Source organism: Paroedura picta, chromosome 3 (genome assembly GCF_049243985.1).
Source record: "Paroedura picta isolate Pp20150507F chromosome 3, Ppicta_v3.0, whole genome shotgun sequence".
Classification (NCBI taxonomy): Eukaryota; Metazoa; Chordata; class Lepidosauria; order Squamata; family Gekkonidae; genus Paroedura; species Paroedura picta.
In genome coordinates, this window is record NC_135371.1 from 145,831,197 (window position 1) to 145,859,183 (window position 27,987).

The window sequence follows — 27,987 nt, forward strand, 5'->3', positions numbered from 1 at the left end:
GGGCAAAGCAGGGATTACAACATGAGTCTCCCAGATCTAGGTCAACAAATAAGCCCCTATGCCACACTTTCCTATTTCCCTTCTGATAAGACAACTAGCCATAAATTTTGACAGAACAGTGTTTAATACTAATACTAATACTATATATATATATATGTGTGTGTGTTATTTATTTATTTATTTGAAAAATATCTGGAAGTTGTTATTCTAACTATGCTAAATACATATCTCCTCCAATCCCCCTGTGGGATATTCTTCAGGGCTATTGAAACATGCACACAACAGATCTTGCATATTCCAACATTTAGAACAAGAAAATGTCTGTTAAAAAACATCATAACACATTGGTGACGAGTCAATCCAAGGCAGACTCCATCAACCTGTCCTGCCCAGCTCTGCTCACCTAAAACATCCCAGGTCCAAGTGGGGTTTCCTCCCATAATCATTATGCTTGTTACCCTGGGGGGGGATGCCCCTTTAGCAACTATGAATGTGGTACCATTACTTAGGGAAGTTGGTAAAAAGCTTTTGGTCCTCAAAAATAACTGTTTTATTTAATTTATACATTTCTGATTCTACAAAGTACATAGACAGTGGCATAGCCAGGGCTTGATGACAAAAATGAATTTTTTTCTCATTTACTTGAGGCTACATCTGGGATTAGGATTGTACCAACTCCACATGGAGCAGCGGATGGACCCCTATCCAGGCACTAACTTTGGCTTTGGACCCCTATCCAGGCACTAACCAGACCCAAGCAGGTCCAGCTTCTTGTCATGTACCTTCAAGCCTGATAAAATGTTTCCATTACAGACAAATATTCCTGTTTCCAGGCAAGGCTCATCTTGCTAAATTTATTCTAGCTAATATTTCTGGGGTGAGTGTAAGGTGATCCGGTCTGGAGCCTCCAATTTTCTGCCTTGAGTCCCCAGGCAGACACAGTCCTGGTAGGCAACTTACCTCATTTAAGCTACTTACCTCACTGTTTCTGCCTAAGAAAAAAGAAATGCATTGTGTATTAAACTATTTGTGTACAATGACTCTCCTAGGAACTATGGAGCCTTTGGTTGCCAGACCCTCCCCCTCCCCTCTGCCTCTGACACTGGCAGGGGACAGGGATATGGGGTTCCCAGCTCCGGGCAGGGAAACTCCTGCAGAGTCGGGGGTGAGCCTGGGGAAGGACAGGGAACTGAGTGGGGAGCGATGCCATAGAATCCATTTTCTCCAGGGGGACTGATTTCTTTAGTCTGCAATTCTGGGACATACCCAGGCCCCACCTGAAGGCTAGCGTCTCCAGCCAAATGAAACTGCCCTTGAGAATGTGAACTCTGCGGCATTTAGGAACATTTCCTGCAGATGTCCCTAAACTTTGAACATTTTAAAACTCAAAGGATAGATAAAAATATTTTTTCTAAGTAAACATAAAGCAAAAAGCATAGAAGAGAAAACATTAGGTGTGGAAGGAGAAGCTCTGGGCAGATGTAAAATCATGGCTTCATGAAAGTTATTTGGAAACCATTCCCAGCAGAGTTGGCACCTTTCTAAGTGCACTGAAGTTAATTGGCTTAGAAATTCTAACTCTGCTTAGAGCTGATCTGAGAGGTGCCTACTGTTGAAATCAGAAACACACTAATTTGGGAATATTATCAACTGGGTTAAATGGTATACTTCTAAGTAAATACTTTTAGGAAAGGTGACAATTTTCAATCAGTCAATCCCCCCCCCCCCAAAAAAAGAAAAATCCTCATGAAGAAACAAAATGTCAGGGCAGTCTTGTACAGATTTAGACCCTTCTAAGTTAACTCAATGAGTTTAGAGAGCCAGAACTCTGTATAGGAATGCATTTTTTGTCATGTAGCATTTAAAATTCTCCATGTGGACTTGGAAGTCCAAGCACAAGTGTTAGACAGATTGCTGTGCACTGAGTAGCTCCTTCACAAGCTTTTGTTTTATTTCTGGGGAGGGGATTTTTGCTTCCTTTATCCCTGGAGCTTGGGTGGATCACATTCACAATTTTGCATGAATGTGAAAACATGGCCAGCATCCCCCATCAACCTACCCCCAAAGCTCACACAACATCCAATTGTATACAATCCTGGTCCATGATATCTTTGGTTTTCCCCACAATGTTCAGCTTCCAGCCCTCATTCATTCTGGCTCTGCATCATTTCTAACATACACTCCATGTAATGGCTCCCTGATCCTTTATATTCATATTAATAAAGGAGGCACTGTTTATCCTCTGGCTATCTAGCTATCTGTTTTAACAATCTAGCACAATTTTATCCCAACCTTTCTCCAAACAGCTCAGGACAGAGAACACGAAACTGTCTTCCCTGTTTTAACCCTCCAATAACACTACAAGGTATATTAGGCTGAGACAACATGAGAAGCCTGCAAACCAGAACAACCCAGAGCCTAAACTCTAACCACTGTGCCACACTGGTTTTGTGCCAGCTTCAAACATGGCAATGCATATTTGCTTTGTCTCTGTTGCATTTCCAGCAGGTGCCTGCTTTGAGCATGTATCTGAAACAGCCCTCTTACAGCTGGGGAAACAGAAAAGCCACATGCCAGACATATGGCACAGAAAACAAATTGGGCAAGCGGGTTTGTGGGGAGGGGGAAGCAGAATGAAGAAATTAGAATAGCAAGGAAATAACAGCAGCTTGAAGATGTTATCAATCACTGTGAAGTGCACCCCCTTCCATAAATCCAGTCTGTCAGGCAGGCAGGCAAAAAGGTTCTCTCTCAGAACCTTGGATTAAAGTGATCTCAGCAGCTCAATCAATGCAATCAGCGAAGGCCAAAGTCTGCAACAACAGGAACACCTTACCTGTCCCCAAGCTGACGTATGAGCCCACGATGAGGCACAGGAGCCAGAAAGCTCTAGATGCCATTGGGAAGGAAACTTGTTTCCACACTAAAAAAGAACAAGTCTCTCTCTCTCTCTCTCTCTCTCTGGCCCTTCCCCCTGTCCATGCTAATGAGAGGCATCCTTAGGGGAAACGGGAATCAGTCACTGGCCAAGCCACTGGAGCAAGACTGAGTTGCTCGAGTCCCCAGTTGCCCAGCTCTCCATTTCTAAGAAAGGAACATCACCTCTGTTCAGCTCCCCCACTCCACCCACCAGCAACAAGGCTCTAACAATGTAAAAACTGATGCTTATCTTACTGTATGTAGGGTGAGTCTCATAGATTTCTAGAACTGCCTGGGTGAGATTAATAAGCTTTCTCGCCATGCAGCAGTGACTACAGGTGGGTATAGCCCAATCTCTTCAGATCTCAGAAGATCAGCAGGGTCAGTACTTGGAAAGGAGAGCAGACTAAGGCAATGGCAAGCCACCTCAGCTGTTCACATGCTTCAAAAGCCCCTTGCTGGAGGTTGTCATAAGTCAATTATGGCTTGACAGCACTTTATACCCCCACAAACCAATAAATCTGAGGAGATCCCCACCCCCACTAAAGGGTACTTGGTGAATATTTGCATACTTTTATCACGAATGACCCTTTCTGATGAGAGGAATTAACAGAAGGTATATTGCTACAGAAGCAGAATAATGATAAATAACTTTTATAGAAATAAAAAGAAAGACAAACTTAATCACAGGAAAAGGAAAGTTGGGGAAAGAGATACTGGAAATCATAGGAAAGTGGGAGAAAATTTTGACTGAAAGAGGAAGAAATGAGTGAACAAAGCTGGAAGAAATTGCTATAGGGATACATCTCTCTCTGATGGACGTCTCTGTGGAGCTCTCCAAGAGGTTTTACAAGAAACTGCAAGTGAAAAGAGGATTTATTGCTGTCAGAAGAGTAATAGACTGCAGGAAAAGAATATAGTCAAAAAAGAGATGGAAATATGCTTTGGATGGGCAAAAACACAACATTCATCACTGAAATTGTGGGACTTATGCCAGGGGTAGTCAAACTGCGGCCCTCCAGATGTCCATGGACTACAATTCCTATGAGCCCCTGCCAGTGTTTGCTATGGTCCTCATTAGGTCATCTTGGAGGGCCCATATCCAGCCAGTGCTGAGGCAGCTGCATTGGTTGCTAATTGCATTACGGGTGAAGTTCAAGGTTTTGATTTTCACCTTTAAGGCCATCTGTGGTCTGTCCCACATATCTAAGGCTTATCTTCTTATGCCACCTGCAGAGCTCTTTGCTCTGCGGGTTTTAATTCTCTAGTAGTTTGTGGGAGGTGTGCCAGGTCTCAACTAGGGCCAGGGTCTTCTCGGTCCTATCCCAACCTCATGGAATAAGCTCCCAGAAGAGCTAAGGACCCTGACAGAGCTATTACAGTTCTGCAGGGCCTGCAAGATGAAGATGAAGAGTCTGTCAAGGATATGTCCTTGCCCCACACCTATTCAACCTGTATCTTAATTTCCTTTTTTGTGGGTAGGTTCAATGTGATGCATTTGTAGCGTTTCTTCAATCTCTCCCCCTACAGATCCCAGTGTGTGCGTGTTTTTACAATCTTATGAAGTTATAACATCAATGCACATAAAAAAGAGGCTCTGTCACTGTCAAAGACATACAGCCACTATTTTTACAATGATATTGCATTATTGCATATGCAAAAACATTATTGATATGCAAAAAAAAGTTTCCCTCACTGACAAAATACACTTAGAGTGCTTCATAATTACTGAAGTAGTGTATCCACTTCTATGTTGTACGCTGATCTCTCCTCTAGATTCAACAGCCGTCTACACAGTACTCATATCTTGAGCCAGACGTCTTTACGGTTACTCCCAGATATTTTAAGGACTTCAGTTGCTCTAACCTTTTTCCAGCTAAAAGCCAGGTCCTTGTTCTGGGACTGTTAGAACCTCTCTCTCACTATACTTTGCCAAGCAAGCTAGGGCTCTGCTCAAGCCCACCGGTCTTATAGACAGTAGCACCACAACATCTACAAATACAAGAACAGGAATATGTTGACCTGCTACTCTGGGAAGGTGGCAGTCTACAGATTCAAATTTTAAAATTTTGAATTGTAAGAATCCTTTATTTTATTTATTTATAGAGACTGTTTGTATTTTTCTATTTTACATGTTAATCAACTAGTCTGGTAAAAGTGCTGTATTAAATAAATTGAAATGAGTATCCAGTTCTACAATTGCCAGCCATTTTTATAGTTGGCAACTAAGGAGTAGGAGAGGACCATAGAAATGGCGGCAACCAACCTACCTTTTTTTATAATATTATTTTTTTTTTTATAGAAAGTTTTTATTTTATTTTCCAGAATTGAAGAATTGAAGACAGTAAGATACATGCAGTCTACATTGTTAATACAGAGAAGGAGAGCTATACTCTTCATTTGATACACTTGGTTCCCCATTTTTAATCCCTTTTGTAAATAGTTTAGGTAAGGGCCCCATTGTTCTTGAAAGACCTCTTAGTGTCAGTTTGACTATCTTGGTAAGATCAGCTAGTTTATTCACCCAGTCTTCTGTCGAGGGTAGTTCTTACGTTTTCCATTTCTTGGCCAATTCTAGTTTTTCTGCCGTCGTCGCATGGAAGAAGAAGCTCTGTATGTGGGTTAGGAAGCACTGTGGAAAAACATTTTGGTTCCCTGTTTCAATCTTAAAAACCCTCTTCTCTCCATTTAAGATTATAAACTGGCTACAATATTATGGACTTTTACCCAAAGCTTATAGACTTTTTATAGACTTTTTCACGTTTGCACCACATTTAAAAAGAGAAGTCTACCTTGTTACCATCATTTCAACATTTGTTTGCATAGTTTCTGATAGTTTTAACAATCATAAACAGTTTATACTTAACGTAGTCCTAGAGCCCTCCACATTTTCACTAGAAAAAGGGAAAAAGGAAAAAAAAGAATAAGCCTGCTTAATTGTACAGAAAGAAGAGAAACAAATATGTATAGGTATACATTGTTAATACCAGAAATAATAAAATGGAGTCTTCATTAATTAATAGAATAGATTTTTCGTTAGTTATATTTACACCTCCTCAGTTAAAAACCTTCTTTTAGTTATGCATTAAGTTTAGGCTGAAAGTCACTACAGAGATATGCTAGATAATTCAAATTCAGCTATCATAGGAAATCTAGAACCCCACACTATAATATAAGCCCATTCCATTAGGTGTCTCCTTTTAGTTATGCTTTGATTTTGAGCTAGTAGGCAGTGCGAAATTAGGTTTAATAATACAGATTCAGCTTACTTAAAAGATCTTAGACCCCAGATTAACTTCTTAACTAGTTATATTGCCTATATGGCTGCATACAGGAGGTAAAAGAGGAAAGGAATTTCGACCACTGTGTTGCATTTCCATTCCCCAAGCTTCTTAAGGAGGTCTCATTTCGAGGCTTATTACGTCTTGTAGCTCCCGTTGACTAATGTTCTGTCCTATTGGTCTTTGGCTGGGAAAGTACAGTTGTAGTCTTTCCCTCGAAGTATACATCGATAAATCTTGAAGCAGTTGTACCTCCTGGACTCCAATATCAGTACAGATGTTTTTCCATGAAGCTCCTTTCAATCGATTGCTTTCACCGCAGATCCATATGTCTTTCTTGTGTATTGTTGCTTTGGAGTGGCTATATATCTTCTCAGGTAGGGTGTCCTTATCTGAGCTGCAAGACTCTGACATCCCCTTTTCCATCTCCATAATTTCAGATTCCTCTTCTGCTGGTAATTTTCCATCTTGTTTAAAGCAATCATCAGCCACTACCATTGGTTCATCATTCCTGTTAGAGACTTCTTCCTTAATGCCTTTAAACTCCATGAGCATATTTTTAAGTGAACCATTTAGAGATTCTTTCAGGTCTTGTGTTTGTTTATCTAGAAGATATGCAAATTTTTTAAACGAAAACATGTTCCAGGTTTGGAATTTTGTTAATCAATTATGCATATGTTGTTTCCAAAATATATTTGCAATTTTGCAGATAGCCAGTAGAGGTCCTACAGAGTCCTAACGAAAGCAACAGTCTGTTTTGAATTAAAGGAATGTTTCTAGAGCTTAGTTCTCGCGAGATTCCACGGCTCTAATCTCTCTTATCTTCGAAGACCAAAAACAGATATAATACTTATTAGTTTAAGTTGATTTAAGTCCTTCTTCGCTTAGAAAAGAAAATTAGCCTGCCTCATGATGAGGTGGCATCAAGCAGAGCCAGAAACGGGGGGAAGAGTAGAGACGGAGAAGCGGAAAAGCACTTGCATCTCTGCGTTGATTAATGACTCAATATCTTGGAATTTGGCTGCTTCACCCCCTCAGTGGTAATAAATCCTGTCACTCTGGCTTGTTTGGATTAGCGAGAGCAACTCTCCACGCCGAGAGTTCATTCCAGGGAAGAAGGTGCCGAGGGAAACCCCACTCACTGTTTGTAGGCTCGATCTGATGTCTGCCCGATGTTTTCGCTCCGGAGTTGTGGTGAGTTGAAGGTCTTGCTGGGAGGTGTCCAATTATCTTGGAAGATTAAAATAAGCTTTGTAGATTGCAGAGTTGAAAAAAGAAGAAAAGGAAAAAAGATTTTAAGATGGCGGACGGCGCTTGCTGGACCCTGTGCACACTGAGCTTACGTTCCAGTGGGAGATTAATTTCCCTGCGGAACAGAGAGGCCCCAGAGATTCACAAGGAATTCCTGAGAAGATTTATGGTTGGGTTAGCGTACCCAAAACCCGATTCTGTCAATCACAGCAGTGATTGACCCTCAGTGGAACAGGAGCTCGAAGTAATCGAGCTATCCAAGTGCCATGGCTCCGCCTCCCCTCCTTTTTTTATAATATTATGATGTTATAATTAGGCTGACCATATTTCCTTGGTAGAAAAAGGGGATATTGGGATGCCAAAAAATGGGACTCGGGTTAAATATTCTGTGTTAATTAAAGTAAGACAATAAAAAAGTTTTATAAACATATCGAGCTTACCATTATTATTGAGGATGCAAATATACACGGGCTTTACGCACCGGGATCTTTGTTGCAAATTGGTCACTGAATGAAAAATCGCCATTTAAAATAGTGGAATTCGTCGTTATGCACACCTGCCTTTGTAGTGGTATCCAGTTGCGTTTTGTAGCGTTTCCCACAGGCTTCCGGTCTCGGCAGAAATCGCTAGAAAGGAAGCGCTATTGCCGAGCTCGTCCTGCCCCTGGCCGTCAAGCAGCCAATGGGCAGCCGTTAGCATGCTCCCAAACAGCCCCTTTCCCTTTAAGAAAGGTTTTTAAAAAAAAAAAAAAACACACCCATTGTAACGAATCTGTGTAGATTCGTTGCAACGGAGAGACCCATCCAGCTGCCTAATGTGTTTGAGCTGTCGTTTGATCGTATGATCGTTGGCACGCTGCCTCGAGTGAAAAGAAAAAAATCCCCCCTCCTCCCCTCTCACGGGCCGATTTTCGGCTGAATGACTGTGTTAAATGTGTGTGCTTAGTGACTGAAGGGGAGGGACTGAAGCCGGGGAAGCCTCTGTTTGAGCTGTCATTTGATCGTGGCTACGCTGCCTCGGAGTGGAAAAAAAAAATCCCCCCTCCCCCCCCCTCTCACGGGCCGATTTTCGGCTGAATGACTGTGTTAAATGTGTGTGCTTAGTGACTGAAGGGGAGGGACTGAAGCCAGGGAAGCCTCTAAACTGAAAGAGGCTCGCTGGTGTGTTTATCCCCGCTCGCTCGGAGAAAAAAAAATGGCGATCGCTTCACCGGAAGTTTGGAGGACAGGCTCAGGAGGAGGGACTTTGAAGAAACCGCAACAATGTTAACGCACAGGTCTTTATCGCTAGTGTTACAGATTGTTTGCAAGAGTGTAGCGCTTTCCGGAGGGTGAATCCACTTTTTGGGATTCCCCTGAAAGCGCTACAACGAAGCGCTTTTTGCTGATCGGTTTCAGGAGTGTTGCAGATTGTCTACGACGTCGTGCGTTAAGGCAAATCAATAGCGTTTCCAATTAGCAACCATTGTGCGATTTTGAAGCCGTGCAAAAAGCCCCACAGTTTAAATCAAGGCCTTCTCTCTCTCTTTCTCTCTCTCTCTGCAGGCCAAAAGAACTCAGCTAGGGGAAAGGGTTTTTAACCATATATTAAATTACAAAAACCCTTTCTTAAAGTGACCGCTATAAGGAAATTCTAAATAGAATTTCTTCTCTTGTTATTTGGCCCATTATATACCTGCAAATAAATTACAGTTTAAAGTCCTGACCTTCTCTTCCTCTTTCTCTCTGCAGGACAGAACTGAGGGAAGGGTTCATGTAGCTATAAGCTTACCAGCTGCACATGCTCCATGACCTTTTGCATCCTAGGCTCCGACACAACAGTATGACAAAAATACACAGAATTGCAAAGTGGCCAGAAGAAGAACATCCTGTTATTTAAATAAATTTGAATGAAATAAACAGGGAACATCTGGATAGCCTAGGACAGGGGTAGTCAACCTGTGGTCCTCCAGATGTCCATGGACTACAATTCCCATGAGTGTTTGCTGGCAGGGACTCATGGGAATTGTAGTCCATGGACATCTGGAGGACCACAGGTTGACTACCCCTGCCCTAGGGTAGCCTGAGCTTGTTAGGAATGAAGGAGGGTTGGCTTTGCTTTGCTTTTGGATGGGAGACTTCCAAGGAACACTACAGCTGTGTCAAGGAAGTAGACAATGGCAATTGGCAAGCCACCTCTGAATGTGTCTCTCCTTGAAAGCCCTGTGGAGTTGCCATAAGTTGGCTGTGCTACTTAATAGTAACAACAACTAAGTCATCTGTTAAAGAAGAGTTGGTATTTTTGTACTCTGCAACATACACTATGTAAGAAAGGTGAGGCTGAGAGAGCTCTGAAAGGGACTGTGACTGACCCAAGGCAACCCATCTGGCTGCAATTGGGAATAAAACCCAATTTTCCAGATTAGAGGTCATCACTCTTAGCCAATGTACCAAGCTGGCCTTTCCTCCCACCCAGGACACTTTGCAACCTTAGTGACTGAGTGGAACTAATAAACTGCAAGCTTAAACAAAAACAAGCAGAGCGGAGTTAAGCTAGACCAAAAATAACTGAAACTAGTGAAAATGGCAAAACGCAGGGATGCAAGACATGTTCTGAGCAGAGAGTAGGCAGATAAAGCCAATGTCAGACCTGAATAGGTGAACATTTCAAAACATTTTTTGAAAAAGCACTGTCATGTAGAATATTTGGGAATATTTGGGAAGGGTGGTGCCTCAGGAGGGTGGCGCTGGGGAGGAGAGAGACTTCAGTCCACCTTCCAAAGAAGCCATTTTCTCTAAGGGAACTGATCTCTGTCACCTGGGGATCAGCAATAACTCCAGGAGATCTCCAGCCATCACCTGGATGTTGGCATCCCTAGCTAGAGGACATTGCTATATGCTCAGGGAAAAAGGGTAACGTTAAGCAGGTAGAATTCCTCCCCGCTTAGCTCTCCCGCAAATGTAGTGAACCAACCGCAGAAAATGAATCTCCCCTTGCCAGGAGCACATTTATTTTCTCTGCCACCAGTTGGCAAACTTTACCCATTAGCACTCCAGTCCGGGTGAAAACGACTTATTTTTAAATCAAGAACAGTCCATTTAGAATTGAATGTGGACTTTATAGGCAAGGAGCTATAATGGCAAGATCCTTTAGAGATCCTTCCGACAATGTTGCCCGAGTCTCTTATGAAAGAGGTAATTGTACAAGAAGAAATGCTTTTTGTTTTGACTCCTGTGTTATGCAGTGAAGTCTCAGCAGCTGCACCGTAGAACCGTCCAGCATTCACGGGGGGGGGGGGGGCTACAACATCCCACCCTGAACACATATAATTCCCAGTGGCGAATTGCCCCTCACTAAGGAACTGCCTTGAATCGTGCGCCTGCAGTGTTTGCTTACACATGCGCGTCCACGCTACATTTTCTATCCTGTCATATATGCAGCCAAGATCTTCTTCTGTATAAAGAATTTAAAACCTCGTCAGAAAGCCGGGCTCAGCGAGCTTCCACGCAGGCCAAAACGTGCTCTGCGAATTTTAGCCTTGCTGCAAAATAATAACGAACGACCCAGATGGGACTCGAACCCACAATCCCCAGCTCCGGAGGCTGATGCCTTATCCATTAGGCCACTGGGTCACCCGGCAAAAAGCGGTGAGCGCCGCACTCTAAGGACCCCGCCCGACGATTCGTGGTCCCGCCTACCTCACGTTAGCCTTTTTCCTCCCAAATCCTCCTTCAGATCCTATCAAAACACACCCCGCCCCTTGCGCACGGTTCGCCGCCCGCTCTAACAGCAACCGCCTCCTCGTCTCTTCAAACCACTGCGCTCCATCTGAAGCGGACTCAAGGCCGGCTACTTTCTAAGGCCTCCATTAAATGCGCGGCCCCAAGTGCGCGAGTCAAGCTAACCTCTTGATTCTTGCGGCGCAGCGGGAGCATGGGGGGGGGGGGGGGAGTTCGGCATAGACGTCATAGCCTCACGTGACCTGCTCCCGTCAACTCACGCGGTCAGAGCCCACCTCCCCCCCGGCTCCCATTGAGTTTTAAAAATCCAGCGGCCTTGCTGTTTTATTGCCGGCTCTTAAACTGTTTTCCGGAAGAATGCCTTGAATAAAAATGTGTGGGCCTTAAAGGTGCCCCTGGACTCTACATTTGTTCTGTTGCTTCAGACCAACATGGCTGCCCACTTGAATTTGTTTTCCAGAAGTGACTTTTAAATCCTATTTAGCGTTTCTGTGGCTGTAATTTTAAAGTGAGGGGCTTTTTGCAAGTGAGTTTTACCAGACTGCGCATAACCACGTCTGTCTGGAAGCAAACTTGTTTTATTCGACCATTCTGTGACACTTCACAACCCAGCAGCCTTCCTCCAAAGCGTCGTGTAGCCAGAATGAATCCTATAAAATGTAATGGAGCATATTCTAAGTAAGTGTGCTAGGAACTGCAGAGGGTTTTCTCCCACCCCTGCGGTTTACATAGCCATACTTTGTAAAACTTCTAAGGGCACCATGACAGTACCATACGAAGAGGCTCTGTATATGGAAGTGCCTTTATGACTGGAATTCCGCTCTTTAATGGCTCCTTGAGTAAAGGTCATGTAAAGTTCCACCGTTCCATCGTTATATTATTTTATTATACTGTTATACTGTTACATTATTCTGTTATATGGTTACAACCACTGTTATTAATTACTGTATGTTTTAACGAAGACTGTTTCATGTATCGTTGATTAGTTTTAATGTAAACCGCCCTGAGCCTTCGGGGAGGGCGGTATATAAATCTAAATAAATAAATAAATAAATAAAAGAGATTATAGTCTGACGAAGAGTGCTTGCACTCGAAAGCTCACACAGGTGCTACTGGACTCTGGTTCATTCAGACATTATTTAAGAAACTTTGGATAAGACTTAATGCTACTCAGAAGTGGCTAGGACCTGATTAAAGGGCACATAGATGTCTCAGTTTCCCAGAGGAGGCATGGAGCTGAACTTAGTCCAGGCTTATCATGCCACTAGATAGGAAGATAATCCTTCACACCCATAGGTAGGTTGGAAGTGCTGTACAATTCCACTTATGGCAAAACTTGTAGGGTTTTCAAGGCAAAAGATGAACCGAGGTGGTTGCTATTGCCTGCCTCTGCATATCAACCCTTGGTGGTCACTCATCTAAATCTAACCAGAGCCAACACTGCTTAGTTCCTGAGATCTAATTAGATCAGGTTAGCATGGGACATCTATATTCACATCACAACTAATAATAAAATGGAGAAGGGACCATTTCAATGTGAAATCAGGTATGTACACTAGTTAGTATATTTCTGAGGGAAAATCTAAAGACAATTGGGATAGCATTGTTGAATTATTTTTATACTGTATGCTAGTGGTCTTCAACAAAATTTTATACATAATGCACTACAATGTGTATATTTGTGGCTTGCTCTTTTATCTCTCTCAGGAAATACTAACTGCTTTTGCCCAGCTGAAAACAGATTAGCTATTCTTATTTGGAACTCTCATCACTATCAATAAGATGCTGACTGGATCCAGACTAGCTAGTTGATTCACCTAGCTCTGATCAGAAACATGCAGAATTCAGGAAATGACAGACCAGGGGTACGTAGGCAGCACTTCAGCCAATAGCAGACTTCTTTACATTCTCCTCACCAGTCAGTTGTTTCAGCTGAGCCAGCAAGCACTACTGCCCCATGTTCCCACTAATTCGCCATCCCTACTGAGCAGAATAAAACTGCTCTAATCTTAAAATGGGCAATGGGCAGTACAAGAATCTGTGTGACTCCAGCAGGACTTCCTGTGTTAGAGGCTTCTCACACTCACAGCTTAGAAGGAACACTGCTGCCTGCCTGCTGGAGACAGGTGTCTGCACTCTTTAAACAGCTCTGATAGGGACAGTTTCACAAATTACATTTTGTAGTGGGAAGGTTAATGCCTATAGAAAAAATTAATGTAAAATATTGTATGGGAAAGACCCTTATTAGGAGATGGTCACTATCTTGTTGAATGCCTACTTCTGGGTGCATGTTGTGATTTAGGAAATCTTAATATGTCATTGCACCTTGCTCAGATTAATATATATACCACCTGGGGATATTTCCTTGGGTATTCCTATTAAAATTGAAAGATCTCACCTAGATGCAAGCTGTAGTAAGTGATAACTTTTCCACTTGACAATCTTAAAGATTTGGGAGGGACGAGAATGTTTAAGGGATCTTTCACTAACTACTGAATTGAACAAGGTATATCTATTGGGCTTGTTTGTAGAAAGTGGGAGGAGGTGAATGGTTGAATATTTGTAAATGAATTTTCCTAGGTATACATGAACAACTGTGACTGAGAATAAACATTGAAAAACCTACTTCAGATTACACCTGATAATTTTGCTCCTTCTGTTTCTTCTCCATGCATAGAATGGGTTTCTGAATCAGACATGACTGCATAACATACTATGGTGTTTGAATATTTATTTATTTATTTATTTTATTTTATTTATCATACTTCTATACCGCCCTCCCCGGAGGCTCAGGGCGGTTTACATTATAACAGAGAACAATACATAAAACAGTCTGTAGAACATGTATAACTGATAACTAATAATTGTAACCAAATAGCAACACAGTATAACAGTAAATAATATAGTAATACAAACAGGTCCAGGGCTTATTGATAGGATTCTGAGGTGGGGGGGAGCAGGGGCCCTTGGTCGCTGATTGATTACGTCTGGTCTCGGCCAAATGCCTGGTGGAGGAGCTCCTTTTTGCAGGCCCTGCGGAACTGTTTAAGCTCCGTCAGGGCCCTGATCTCCTCTGGGAGCTCGTTCCACCAGGTAGGGGCCAGGACAGAGAATGCTCTGACCCTGGTCGAGACCAGGCTATCCTTGTGTTATTAGATCTGTTGGCTGTGTGGTCGTGGTTGACCACCATGAGTTGTTAGCCCACTGCCTCGCCAGAGCTGGGATATGTGGGACAGCCGCTCAGTGGTTGTAATGGGGGAGTCCCTTTCGGCTTCCATGTGGATTCCCACAGGAGATGATTCTGTCCTCCATACTCTTTAACATATATGAGCATGTGTGTATCTGAGAGAGAAAGTAAGCCAGGAAATGCATTTACTACAGGTTTTCATAATCCCTAAGAAACCTGTGGATTAGTGTAGGTTTTTCTTGCTTCATTTGATGAGTCCAAGTCATCAAATGTACTTGGTATGGAATACTATGTAAAAGAATACTATTATTAAGTACTTGGCTTCTGTATTCTGCTTAGTCTCCAACACTACCCAAGGCCCCAGATACTGAAGTAGAATTATCTAGAATGAGTTATACATTGATCATTGATAATATATTAAAATGGTTTTCTTTTGATGTGTAGGAGACAAGTAATGGTTTGTCGCTCTTTGAGTGCTGTTCCATAACAGACTGTCTGAGTAGCAATTTCACCTTATGAATCTGCTTTTTGGTTGGATACTGGAGGTTTAAGAATGACTGATATAAAAACTTCAGCTGTTATAGATATGTTGTAGAGCTTGACTCTAATAATGAACTGTGCACTGTATTCCAGATTGTAGCCTTATACATTTGGGTTTCATTTGTTCTTGTACAATTTGCAACCCTTCAAAGCATATGTGACATGGTTTATTATTCTAACCTCCTTCCATTGCACAACGAAACAGCTGTGCTTCCTCCTTTCCCATCTGCTATCTTAAACATGGGAACTTTTTCTGAACTAAAGGAAGGAAAGAAAAATGAAAACGAAAAAGAACAAGAAGGCAGGCTAGAAGGAAGACAAAGAAAAACATGTTTGACTACATCACTGATCCATAGCGTCGTGAGTACCATGTTACCCACTGATGTGCTTCCTCGTGTCTTTGTCCTCCTTCCCAAAAGCACCTAGGTGGTGCTTTAGAAGAGCCAGGAGACATTCCCTTTGAATAGAGTAGACTTTTATACCCAGCTTTTCTGTACCATAAGAAGTGTCCAAGTGGCTGATAAATGACCTTCCCCTCCTCTCCCCATAACAGGTGCCTTATGTGGTAAATGGGACTGGGAATTCTGAGAGGAATGGCTCAAGGTCACATATCAGGCTTTATGTGGAGGCATGGTGAATCAAACTCAGTTATTTAATCCACCACTCTTAATGACTACACCACACTTTGGGTCTGCAGGAAACATGCATTTGGAAATAGGGCAAGTCCTTACAGAGGCCCATTTGACCTGTGCTCTCCCAGCTCAAGGTTGACTCAGCCTTCCATTCTTCCGAGGTCGGTAAAATGAGTACCCAGCTTGCTGGGGGGGTAAACGGTAATGACTGGGGAAGGGAATGGCAAACCACCCTGTATTGAGTCGGCCAAGAAAACGCTAGAGGGTGTCACCCCAAGGGTCAGACATGAGTCAGTGCTTGCACAGGGGATACCTTTACCTTTTACCTCCCAGTTGCACTGGTTTCACTGAATCAAGTTCAGCATCTGGGTCTTAACCTTTAAAGCCAGATGGATAGGAGTGCTTAAGCTATCCTTGTGTTATTAGATCTGTTGGCTGTGTGGTCGTGGTCGACCATGAGTTGTTAGCCCACTGCCTCGCCAGAGCTGGGATATGTGGGACAGCCGCTCAGTGGTTGTAATGGGGGAGTCCCTTTCGGCTTCCATGTGGATTCCCACAGGAGATGATTCTGTCCTCCATACTCTTTAACATCTATATGCACCCTTTGGCACAGCTAGTCCAGAGATTTGGGCTAGGATGTCATCAATATGTGGACAAGACCCTCTCCTGATTGACAGCTGTACAGACTCCCCCCCCAAAGGTCACTAGAAGTCACTGTTAGGGCAGAATATGGAGAAACAGAATGGTTTCCAATACGCAAAGGTGTCAAAAGAGGATGTATTTTATTTCCCTCTCTGTTCAATCTGTATGCAGAACAAACCATAAGGAAAACTAGATTTAGATAGTGCGAAAATTGGTGGAAGGAATATTGATATGCAAATGACACCCCGTTATTGGTAGAAAAGAATGAAGCCACGAAACAACTACTGATGCTGGAAGTGCTAAAGCAGTATTACAGCTCAAGGAAAAAATAGTAATGACTATTGGAGAATTATATAGCTTTAAGGTTGAATTCCGGATTAAGCTTAAGGTTTTGGTAATCACCTTTAAGGCCATATGCGGTCTGGGCCCAGTGTATCTGAGAGACCGCCTCCCTGCCTATACCCCCAGAAGAGCTCTACGCTCCGCCACCTCCAACTGGCTACAGATCCCTGGCCCTAAAGAGGCACGTCGGGCCTCAACAAGGGCCAGAGCCTTCTCGGTCCTGGCCCCCAACTTCCACAATTCCGCAGGGCCTGCAAAAAGGAGCTCTTCCACCAGGCATTTGGTGGGGCTGACTGAGCCATAACACCTACAGGTGCCCCCCAGACTGAGGGAACGAACCGACTGAGGGATTGTCAAGTTATTGTTGAAGTGCTGTTCTAATTGTTCCAGTTGATATTTTGTTGTTATTGTTATATTGATTTTTGATATTGATTTTGATAGTGTTCTATGTGAATGTTCAAAAATGTTTTATGTAAACCGCCCAGAGCCATAGGGAAGTGCGGTATAAAAATATAAAATAAATAAATATAAATAAATAAAAAATGATACTGACATTGAAATTATTAAAGATTTTCTATTCCTTGGCTCAGTCATCAGCCAGAAGGTAAACTGCAACCAAGAAAACAGGAGATTGAAACTAGAGAGTGCAGCCATGAAAGAGCTAGAAAAGTATAGGGATGTATTGCTGAAACCAAGATCAAGTTAATTAATGCCATAGTATTGCTCATTACAATGTATAGGTGTGAAAATTGGACAATGAAGAAAGCTTATAGGAAGAAAGTTAATGTCTTTGAAATGTTGTGTAGGAAAGTTTTATGGACACCATGTAACTGTAGTCTAAAAACAAGAAGAAAAAAAAGTAAAACCAAGCTCGAATTTAAACTTTGCAAGTAATGTTGGGTATCTCTTGAGATAGTAGCCGCCCTAAAGGGGCGCATTGTATGCTGGGACATGTAGTCCGGCTTCAGGAGAGAGCCGCGCCTTAATGTTAAGCGGAACAATCGCGAGATGCGAGCATAATGACGTCACCACTCTCCCAACGCGAGCGCGACCTTGGAGATTATATTTTTCAAACTGGCCAATGAGGATGTTGCTTTACTCGAATTCACCAATGAATGAGCGAAGGCGGCCGAAATTTAAATCGCCCCCCGAGGAGTAGGCCAGTTCACGAGCAAAAGTGTTAGTTGCTTGGAGGTGGCGGCGTGGTTCTCTCCCTGTGGCTGCTGGTGAGAAAGGGGAAGCGGAGCTCGCTCAGGCCGGTGGGGGGAAAGGAATAACGAAAGTCTGGTTAAGGGAGATGGGGGGGGGGGTCTGATTAAAAAGAGGAGGGAAAGGAGAGTCGCAGCATGAACTGGGGGAGGGGGGGAGAAAGAACGCGAGTGAGATTTTTTTTGCTAAATAAAATGCGAGAGGGAGAGAGAGAGGGAGGGAGGGCATTGTCCGAAGGGGCGACTGTGGTTGAGAGTTCGAAGGGCGTGAATACCCAGAGTTGGGCTTGGAAAGGGGAGCCAGCAAGCCAGATGAGACGCTTGCGGGGTTTATTGGCGTTCTGGTTTTGAGTAGAAACGTCCAGGAAGCTTTCCGGGGTTAAAAGAAGAGAGAGCAATTCCTGGAACTGAAGCCGTGATTTGTATTTTAATTCATGTGGAGGAGTGTGTCCGTAACTGTAACCAAAGGAATCCAGTCAGTTTGGCTCGTTCTCTTGTTAAAGGGGCACTGACCGTCTTACTGGTGACTGCACGTTGCTTTCTTCTCTTTAAAGATGCAAAAATATGAAACGATTAGCAATTAGCAACTAGTAAAAAAAAAGATGCTGGGGGCTTTTAATGTATTGGCATTCGGTGATCATTTCACAGAACAATTAATTGAATGGGCTGTTTTTAAACCCTTGATATGGGGAGTATTGTTATGCAAAGGATTCATTGAATTCTAATACAATGCAATGTCAGCTTTCTTAAAATAAGCCTTTAAAAACTTTCTTGGTTCCTTTGAGTTACTTTGAGCTGCCTTTTAATGATAACTTTTCTGTATCTGAGAAATGATGTACAATTTTAGTCCTGAAATTCTTTTAAAAGGCTAATATGATGTCAATTTTTTTCTAAGATTTGGTAACGTCTTTCTGTAATCAAGATCACAATGTCTACCAATGAGAATGTGAGTGGAACAGCTGCTGCCCGTTTGAACAGATTCAAGAATAAGGGAAAAGATTCCACTGTGAGTAGATGGACAGCTGACTATAGCCCACAGCTTTCCTTGTACTTGAGGATAGAGTTTCAGATACTTTCCTCTTTCTCAGGAAATGAGGCGGCGGAGGATGGAAGTCAATGTGGAGCTCAGGAAAGCCAAAAAAGATGATCAGCTGCTCAAAAGAAGGAATGTTGGCACTTTCCCTGACGAGGCCACTTCACCTCTGCAGGAAAACCGGAACAATCAGGTAGCTATCAATTTTGTTGGGAGCTTCTCTTCTTCCCTTCAGGCTTTTGTGTTGGTAGCTAGGAAACCTTCAGCAGTTGGATTGCCATGATGATGGCCATAATTCCAAGGGCTGCTTATGCAAAGGAATTCTGGTTGTGACTTTGTAGCTCACTAACTCTTTTGAGCAAGATATTCTCTAATTTGATACATCTATCTTTGTCTTTCAGGCTACTGCCCACTGGTCTGTTGAAGAAATTGTTAAAGGCATTTATAGTAACAATAATACAGAACTCCAGCTGCAGGCTACGCAAGCTGCCAGGTAATGACATGAAGCAAGGGTTATTCCTTGCAACTTAAATATGACGAGCTTTTAGCTGAAGCTAAGAACTGAAAGAGCAATTACATTATAGGCTTCATTTACTTCAGCTTGTTATTAATGAACAAATTAATTCTATATAAAATGAAGTTCTCTTTCCCATGATACCTAATTGGTCATCCGAACATCTGGCTACCTGCCATGCCTTGTCCTAAACAGAAGAAGAAGAAGAGTTGGTTCTTATATGCTGCTTTTCCCTACCCAAAGGAGGCTCAAAGCAGCTTACAGTCGCCTTCCCATTCCTCTCCCCACAACAGACACCCTGTGGGGTGGGTGAGGCTGAGAGAGTGCTGATATCACTGCCCGGTCAGAACAGTTTTATCAGTGCCGTGGCGAGTTCAAGGTCACCCAGCTGGTTGCATGTGGGGGAGTGCAGAAACGAACCTGGCATGCCAGATTAGAAGTCCGCACTCCTAACCACTACACCAAACTTGCTCTCTCTAAGTAGTTTAGTACATTGTAGAACCTAAAATGTAACTGAAGTGATACACTCTGTTATATAGAGAGAGACAGCATAAGACTGAGTTTTGAATACTGTCTAAAGTTTCTTGCTGTCCTGACTGGCTCATACTAAGATTGAAAAATAAATATTTGAAGAATAATAAGAGTTGAAAGGGATCTCCTGGATCATCTAGTCCAACCCCCTGCACTGTGCAGGACACTCACACAACCTTATCACTCATGCTACAGCATAAAGATCCTCTGACCTAGAAGACAGTTTCAGGCAAGCATCTGATGCTTCTGTAGTCTGGATTGACACATAAACAAATAGGAACTAGACTGATGATAAAAAGGTGACCCTGAGAAACTATCTCCAAAATTGTAGTGTCAAGCCATCTGAATCTAGCCCATCAGGACAAATATGTACTCAATTACCTCATTTAGGCACTGGAAAACTCCTAGCATTCATATTGTGATTCTTAACTTCCATGCCCAGTGGCAATGACATTTCTTGTCTCCAGTGATTAAATCTCAAAGTCCACGTATTTAAAGGCTGAAAACTGCATAGCATCTGTCACAAAAGTGGACATCAGTTTTTTAAGTGGGCCTGGGGGAATAATCATTTTGGTTGATTCTATTACGAGTTTCATCTCCCTCCCCCCCAGCTGGGTGACCTTGGGCTCGCCACAGCCCTGATAAAGCTGTTCTAACCAAGCAGTGATATCAGGGCTCTCTCAAGCCTCACTTACCCCACAGGGTATCTGTTGTGGAGAGAGGAAAGGGAAGGCGAATGTAAGCCGCTTTGAGACTCCTTTGGGTAGGGAAACGTGGCATATAAGAACGTCCTCTTTTTTTCCTCTTCTTCTCCTCTTCTTCTCGGAGTCTCTGAATCTTTTTCATTTTTTTCTTGCACCTCTTGCATTTGCAGGGGAACAGCCTTCTGCTAATTACTTTACTTTGGTCTAACGTGGGATCTATCTATCCCATCAATTTTTTTATGTATAGATTTTGAGGCTTGGCCTACAAATCTTTTTCAATTATAGACTGTCTTCCTTGCTGAGGCTCAATGCAAATTACAACAATGTAATAAACTACTGATACCACCTTTCTCAACTTTTTCATGGATGAGAAACCCTTGAAACAGTCTTCATGCTTCTAGAAACCCTAGAAGTGATGCAATTGTGCAGATTATGGTTGGGATGGGATGCATAGCTGTGTACGTGCCCACCTGAGGCCCTTCCTCTTCCCATACACTCCAGGCCCATCATTGGCCATTTTGGAAGGGGGCAGGGTAACATGGCCATATATAGTCATTATCACCCAATAAATGTTTGACAAATTTTTAAAATATCTAAAAAATTAACTCAATCATCCAGAAAAGTCTTCCAGAACCATCAAGAAAACCTGGTTGAGAAAGCCTGCTGTAATACAATATGCAAAACAGTACAATGTGCCAAACAATACAATCTACCTAAAAATACTGTAATCCTGCTTCCTTTTTAAAATGCTCAGTTGAACAATCCAATATTACAACCCTGTAAAATGTAAGTAGACAAAGTCTATTCTTCCTTGTAGGAAACTTCTGTCCAGAGAGAAGCAGCCCCCTATTGACCACATAATCCAAGCTGGCTTGATTCCAAAGTTTGTATCCTTTCTGGGAAGAGTAGATTGCAGCCCTATTCAGTTTGAATCTGCGTGGGCCCTCACCAACATTGCTTCTGGCACATCGGATCAGACGAAAGCTGTAGTAGATGGAGGAGCAATACCTGCCTTCATTTCCCTGTTGGCTTCACCCCATACTCACATCAGTGAACAAGCTGTGTGGGCCTTGGGAAACATTGCAGGTAAGCTAATGCAATTAAATTACTGATCTCTTTAAAAATGCTGCAGATTCAGAGAAAATAAAGCAATGATTTAGTTTAAATGAACATATGCCCACTCTCTGTAATTTGTTTTCCATCTGGGAGGACTGTCCATGTATATTCACCCCATGGCACAACAACTTCTTACTAGGGATGTGTCCTTCCCACCACAGCTTATTTTGGGTTCAGGTCAAATCAGTATTTCCTGAATCCCAGTATAGGTATAGGGATTTGGATTCAGCAAATTCAGCAAGATTCAAGGAAGCTGAATGTTCAGATCCATTAAATGTCTCCAGAGCCCACAAAACAGCTGATCCTGCTGAGAGAAATCTCTCTATAGGGATCATCTTGGCCTGTGTGGGGAGGGCTATCTCAACTGGCCCTCTTTGCACAGCCAGACAAAGAGCTGATCTGCTCAGAGGCTTCAGCCATTTGTCAGGCTGAGCATGAAGGGCTGGTTTGAGCACAGCCCTCCCTCCCCAGCATAGCCCGAACCAAATCTGCTGGACTTTGCAGGGATCAGATCTTTGCTGGACTTTAGGGAACCAAAGGGAGGGTTTAAAATGGCTGGCAGCCAGTTCAGGGCTCCCTTTAGCTTCCCCCATCACCTAAAGGGGAGGGCAATGAAAAGGATCGCTGGATTGGAATCACTCAAATCAAAATATGAATCTGTTTTGGGGTGTAGTATTTGGGTCCTGAATCAAATGAGAGGATTGTGGTGTATAGATGTGGAAGAAAACCCTGACTCAGCATTGATTTGGTTTCGCTGAGCAAAAAAGCTCAACTCCTAATTGCACACCCCTCAAGGAAATCAGATATTGGACTGGTGCCAAACCTTCACTTAAGTTCTGTAGTGGCCATACTGTGAAATTGAAGGGATTTAATGGATTGACAATCTTCTTTCAGGTGATGGTTCTGCCTACCGAGACTTAGTTATTAAATATGGTGCACTGGATCCACTGTTGGCTCTGCTTGCTGTTCCTGATCTCTCTTCTATAGCTGTAAGTATCTGAGCATTGCTGCAGCCATTTGAAATGTTCATGCGTTAAGCAATGGTCTAAATTCCTAAGTCTCTCTCATGATCCCTTTCAGCTTGGTTACTTGCGCAATATAACTTGGACCATATCAAACCTCTGTCGTAACAAAAACCCCGCACCACCACTTGATGCTGTTGAGCAGATCCTCCCTACATTGGTCCGTCTACTGCATCACCATGACTTAGAAGTTCTGGCAGATACATGCTGGGCCGTTTCATACTTGACTGATGGTTCGAATGACAGAATTGAAATGGTGGTAAAAACAGGACTGGTTCCACAACTGGTGAAACTCCTGGGCCGTGGAGATATTCCAATAATGGTAAGGTGGCTATGAACCCAAATTGATAATGTTTTGTGAGGACTGTTAGAATTCTCAGATGACAAGGTCCATCATGGAGAAGTACAACACTCCTCTTAATGTAATTTCTCCCCTGGGTTCAGAGTGTCCCAAGACCTCAGATCTGGTATATTAATATTGATACTCATCATAGGGAATGTAGATGATCCCAGGGAATGCAGGGAATGCATGCAGGGAATGTAGATGATCCCAGCAGTTTTGTTTCCAAGATCCATGAGGCAAAAACATAAGTGAAAGCATAAGGCCCCCTGATGGTCTATGAAGCCTCTCATGTTATTGTGTGCATAGATCAGCTTGCTCTGTCATTGCTAGTTTGAAGCTGCATTGAGACAGGCTGAGTAATTTAGAGACTAATTATGTTTATTGTCCATGACTGAAACATCCTGCTTTTCTTTAGGAATATCAGTGCCATTTTAGGTCTGTTGGTAGGATATTAATTTAAACTTGTTGCCAGCACGTGGACAACTTATAGGAAATCTGGTCATCTGGACACCTTCCCATAGAGAACTTTGTGGGGTGGCAAGTGATTCTTCAGAGGTACTAAGTTCATAATATGTACACCTACAAAGAACTTGCAGGGAGTTATTAAATGCTTATGGTGTTGAATAAAATGAATGTGATGGTGATAGCGTTGTGCCAATTTCTGTCCTAAACTCTTTTACAGACACCCTCCTTAAGAGCAATAGGGAATATTGTAACCGGTACTGATGAACAAACTCAAATTGTAATAGATTCTGGGGCACTTGCTGCATTCCCCGGACTGCTTACTCATCACAAAAACAACATCCAGAAAGAAGCAGCATGGACTTTGTCTAACATCACAGCTGGCCGGCAGAACCAAATCCAGATGGTTGTGGACCATGGGCTTGTCCCATATCTTATTAGCATATTGAAAAAGGTACCAAAATATAACATCTGTTTTTCTATGCTGCTGCCTTCTTTCAGTATTGATTCTGTAGACTCAGAAGTCCCTGTCATAGTTTTTTGTCAAGCTTATATGGTTTTGAGATGCTACTGATAACGAATCTTGTGGAATCAACTTACTTCCTGTCAGCTTTCTTCATTGTCCAACTTTCACGCCCATGGAAATGGAAAATACTATGGCATGTTCTTCATCTTTGTCATCAGTAGGCATGGATGATTCATTTCAGATAAGCTGAAAAGTACCTAGATCAATGCTGTTTCACATCACCTGCTTGGCAGACCCTTTAAACTCCTCCCTCACTATCTCAAGCAGAAAGCCTGAGAAAACAGGGGAGGAGAGCAGGGAGTACAATCCCTCCCCCCAATACTTTTCAGATTTGACCAAATTTGATTTAGCTTAATCTAGAACAGTGAAGGTTCATGCATGTGCTTTGGATTTGGCATGAGTCAGCTCAGGCCGAATCTGAAATGGTATGATTTGTGTGTGTGTGTGTGCACACATGCATAGTCACCTGCATCACATCCATACTCTTAAGAATATTTTGTAGTTTCTTCATGGCTGCCCTTCCTAGTCTCAGTCTCCTTCTGATACCTTGGTTGCAGTCTCTCTTTTAGTTGATGATGGAGCCAAGGGACAGAACATCTTGGGGCAATTTCCATTTCTTCATCAGCACTAAAGTTGTATATATGTTCATCACTTTGTCTAGCTGTTCGCCTGTCATCCTGCTTTGGCACTTCTGCTTTAACCTTTTATCAGTGTTCATTTTAAGCATTCACTATTCTTTGTTAGTAATGTGGCAGAAATGTTCATTCCATCAATTTTCACTCCGCCTTCAACTAACACTAATCTAGTTTTCTTATGTTCTCTGTATAGTTTGAACAAATAGAGGAGATTTAAGAACATAAAAGCCCAACTAAATGTTGTTGTTTAATTGTGTTAGCATTTTGAGGGGCAGCAGTAATACTACAATATGTTCACACGAGTCATTGCCAGTGGAATTCACAAGCATTCCCCAAAATGTTTGCCTTTTCCACATTTAATGTCAAAAGTTTCTAGACTTTCCTAGGTCATTTACACAATCCTCTTCCTATGTTCAAACAGGGGGACTTCAAATCACAGAAAGAAGCTGTATGGGCTGTGACCAACTATACAAGTGGTGGTACAATTGGTCAGATCATATACCTTGTTCAGGCTGGTGTCCTAGAACCATTGTTGAATCTTCTGGTGGTCAAAGATGGCAAAACTGTACTGGTTATTCTGGATGCTATCACTAACATCTTTATGGTAAGTCAGTAAAAGGACAAACTATATGTGTTCCAAGTCTAAATGCCTAAGTAGCAAATGCACCTTCCATATGCACTTATATTGCTACTATTTAATCCATGGTTTCCCAATCGAGGTACCATATGGTACTACACTCAATAGTCCTGCAGTGTATGTGTGTGTGTGGGGGGGGGGGGGAGGTTCAGCATGGTGGCTGGAGATAGCCCTCCCACCCTGTGAAATTCTTTTTAATTAAAAAAAATTCTACCCTTATTTGGGCAGGTTGACCCACCCCCTCCCTAAGTGGCCAATGTTAGACATGGAGGGTTAGGATAGGGGGGGTCCCAGCCATTTAAGCCTTTGCTGATTTAGGCTCTTCACTTCTGGGAGGCAGGGAGGTGTGGCTGGGAGGCATGGCTAGCTGACATCACTTTCTGGTACTACAAAGCCTGAAATATTTCAGCAGTATCTCCACAGTCAAAAGATTGAAAAAGGCTGATTTAATCTATATAAAATTACAATTTCTGGGTAACAAGGGAGCTTGGTACAACACGTGCAAATATGAATATTTTTAATGAATTCTATATCTTGTCAGAATTCCAAATCCTGAAGCCTCCTCAGGTATTTTGCTTCCATTTTGAACATGTTGACCGCTGCTTCCTTAGAGTAGTAATAAAATAAGGAGCACTGTCTGTTTAAGGCTTGAGCTACATTCACATCTGAATGCATTTCCTGATATACCTCCCCAACCAGAATACTATTCTTTCCAATTCTGTCACCGTAGGCAGCTGAAAAAATCAATGAAATTGAAAAGCTGTGCATCATGGTTGAGGAATGTGGCGGCCTAGATAAAATTGAAGCTCTACAGTCTCATGAAAATGAAGATGTGTACAAAGCTGCTGCCAATCTGATTGAAAAGTATTTCTCATCAGAGGTAAGTAAACAAATATTCAGATGCTATCCATGTGCTCTACATGCAGTGGGTAGAAGACTGACAGCCTGTTCTATGTCACTGAGCTAGCATGAGATCATGTGGATATATGAAGTCTTTTTGTTCATCAAGGCCATGTGTATTGATGTAGTGAGTTTGCATGCAGAAAAATGTGGCTGATGGTATTGTAATGCTTGGCTGCATCTTAAATTCAAAAGGATGTTGGCTAGATTGCAGCTGACAGCTCAATGAGATGGACTAGTCACTAAGAGCTGGTTGCAAGTATCTTGATTGCTAAAGAAGGACTAGGTTTTTATACCCCACTTTTCACTGCCCTAAAAGAGTCAAAGCAGCTTACAATCCCCCCCCCCCCCACACACACACAGACATCCTGTGAGGTAGGTGAGGCTGAGAGAGTTTTGACAGAACTGTTCAGTCAGAACAGCACTACCAGGGCTGTGATGAGCCCAAGGTTACCCAGCTGGCTGCATGTGGAACAAGCAGGGAATCAAACCCAGCTCACCAGATTAGAAGCCGCTGCTCTTAACTACTATACCAAGCTGGCTCTTGTACAAGAGTTGGTTTTATACCTTACTTTTCACTCAAATAGGTAGGGCTGAAAGAGCTCTAGAGCAGTGGTCCCCAACCCCCGGTCCGGGTACCGGGCCACGGCTCCTCCTCATTCTCCTCCTCAGGGGCTGCCCTGCCACTCTGCTGCTGGCTTACCTTTGGTGCTCTCCAGCGGCCGCCATGGCTGGGGCTCCCCCTCGGCATGGCACTGTGCAGCTGCTGCTTGGCAGCACCCCCCAGCAGGCGACAGGAAGTCAGGTGCACCAACAGGAAAGCAAGTGGAGCAGGGGCTCAGGCGGCGGGAGCATCCCTCGGCAAAAGACAATCCCTCCCCCCGGCCTCAGTAAAATTTTCAAGCTTTGACCAGTCCCCAGTGATAAAAAGGTTGGGGACCACTGCTCTACAGAACTCTTAACTGACCCAAGGTCACCCAGCAGACTTCTGGTGTAGTGGGGAATCAAATTTGTTTCTCCAAATTAAAGTCATCTGTTCCTTAGCCATTACACGAAACTGGCACTGTGTTAAAAATTCAAGTTTCTCTTTCAGGAAGAAGAAGATGGGAACATTGTTCCAGAATCTAGTTCTGATGCCTATACTTTCCAAATTCAAGATGGCGCCAACGCTTTCGATTTCTAAATGGCCTATGGACACAACAACCAGCCTCCACTTCTTCCACTGATCTTCTGTACTGCCTTTTTAACTGAAGTAGCACTTTGTCACAACTGAAACTACTTGAAAAGTTCACTATAGAAATGCATTCCTTGGTGAGCTCACTGTCTTCTTTTATGAACTGTTTGTCCTTTCTTTTATGTAAATGTATATGTATTCTCTTCCTCTTTCTGAATTTCCTGCTGATGAAGGATTCTTGTATGTTCTTCATATTGCATTTGGGAGCCTTCCTCTCCTGATAGCTGCCGACTCAACCCTTCATGTTGGCTTGCAGGACTAAGCAGCGATAGCGATGTCCTGGCAAAATTATCCTCACAATGGAGTTCTCACCGAGCTTAGACTGCTTTGGAGAGATCCCATCAGTGTTTTTTTGTAAAAGTGCATATTAAAATTTGATTAAAATGGTTTTATGCAACCTTGTCAAACCTTTCTTTCCCCTTGTGCATGAAGTTAAAATAAAACTTCAGAAGTCAACCAAATACATACTGTGAACAAGATAGAGCTTCCTAGGAAAGCCAGCTATGGACAGGATAGGTAATAAAAGCACACAACTTTTCTCCACCTCTGAAGAAGGTAGAGCAGGCTTTTTCATCCAGAGTCTTGTAAAACCCTGGGGTTTCTTGATGG

The 27,987-nt window shown here is 42.8% G+C and overlaps 2 protein-coding genes and 1 non-coding gene across 4 annotated transcripts in view; 1 reads left to right on the plus strand and 2 right to left on the minus strand.

Moving 5' to 3' along the window:
• The window catches only part of C3H17orf58 (chromosome 3 C17orf58 homolog), a 42,417-nt gene that overhangs the window by 13,048 nt on the left and 1,382 nt on the right, over positions 1–27,987 (minus strand). Inside the window, exon 1 of one of the 2 annotated variants that reach the window (XM_077328417.1) lies at positions 2,837–7,745. The exons of the other annotated variant lie outside the window; for it this stretch is intronic. Within the exon in view, the coding sequence (XP_077184532.1) occupies positions 2,837–2,900 (64 nt within the window). The 5' untranslated portion in view covers positions 2,901–7,745. Of the gene's footprint in view, positions 1–2,836; positions 7,746–27,987 lie in introns of those variants that run through there. 2 annotated transcript variants of the gene reach the window in all.
• TRNAR-CCG (transfer RNA arginine (anticodon CCG)) lies at positions 10,990–11,062 on the minus strand. Its single transcript has one exon. It is a non-coding gene; the product is annotated as a tRNA-Arg (tRNA).
• KPNA2 (karyopherin subunit alpha 2) lies at positions 17,583–27,775 on the plus strand. The gene is made up of 11 exons (XM_077328416.1): positions 17,583–17,739; positions 18,617–18,727; positions 18,810–18,947; positions 19,156–19,247; positions 21,321–21,589; positions 22,514–22,608; positions 22,700–22,963; positions 23,667–23,900; positions 25,029–25,211; positions 25,975–26,124; positions 27,238–27,775. The coding sequence occupies exons 2-11, from the start codon at positions 18,650–18,652 to the stop codon at positions 27,325–27,327; spliced, it is 1,593 nt and encodes a 530-aa protein (XP_077184531.1). The 5' UTR covers positions 17,583–17,739; positions 18,617–18,649; the 3' UTR covers positions 27,328–27,775.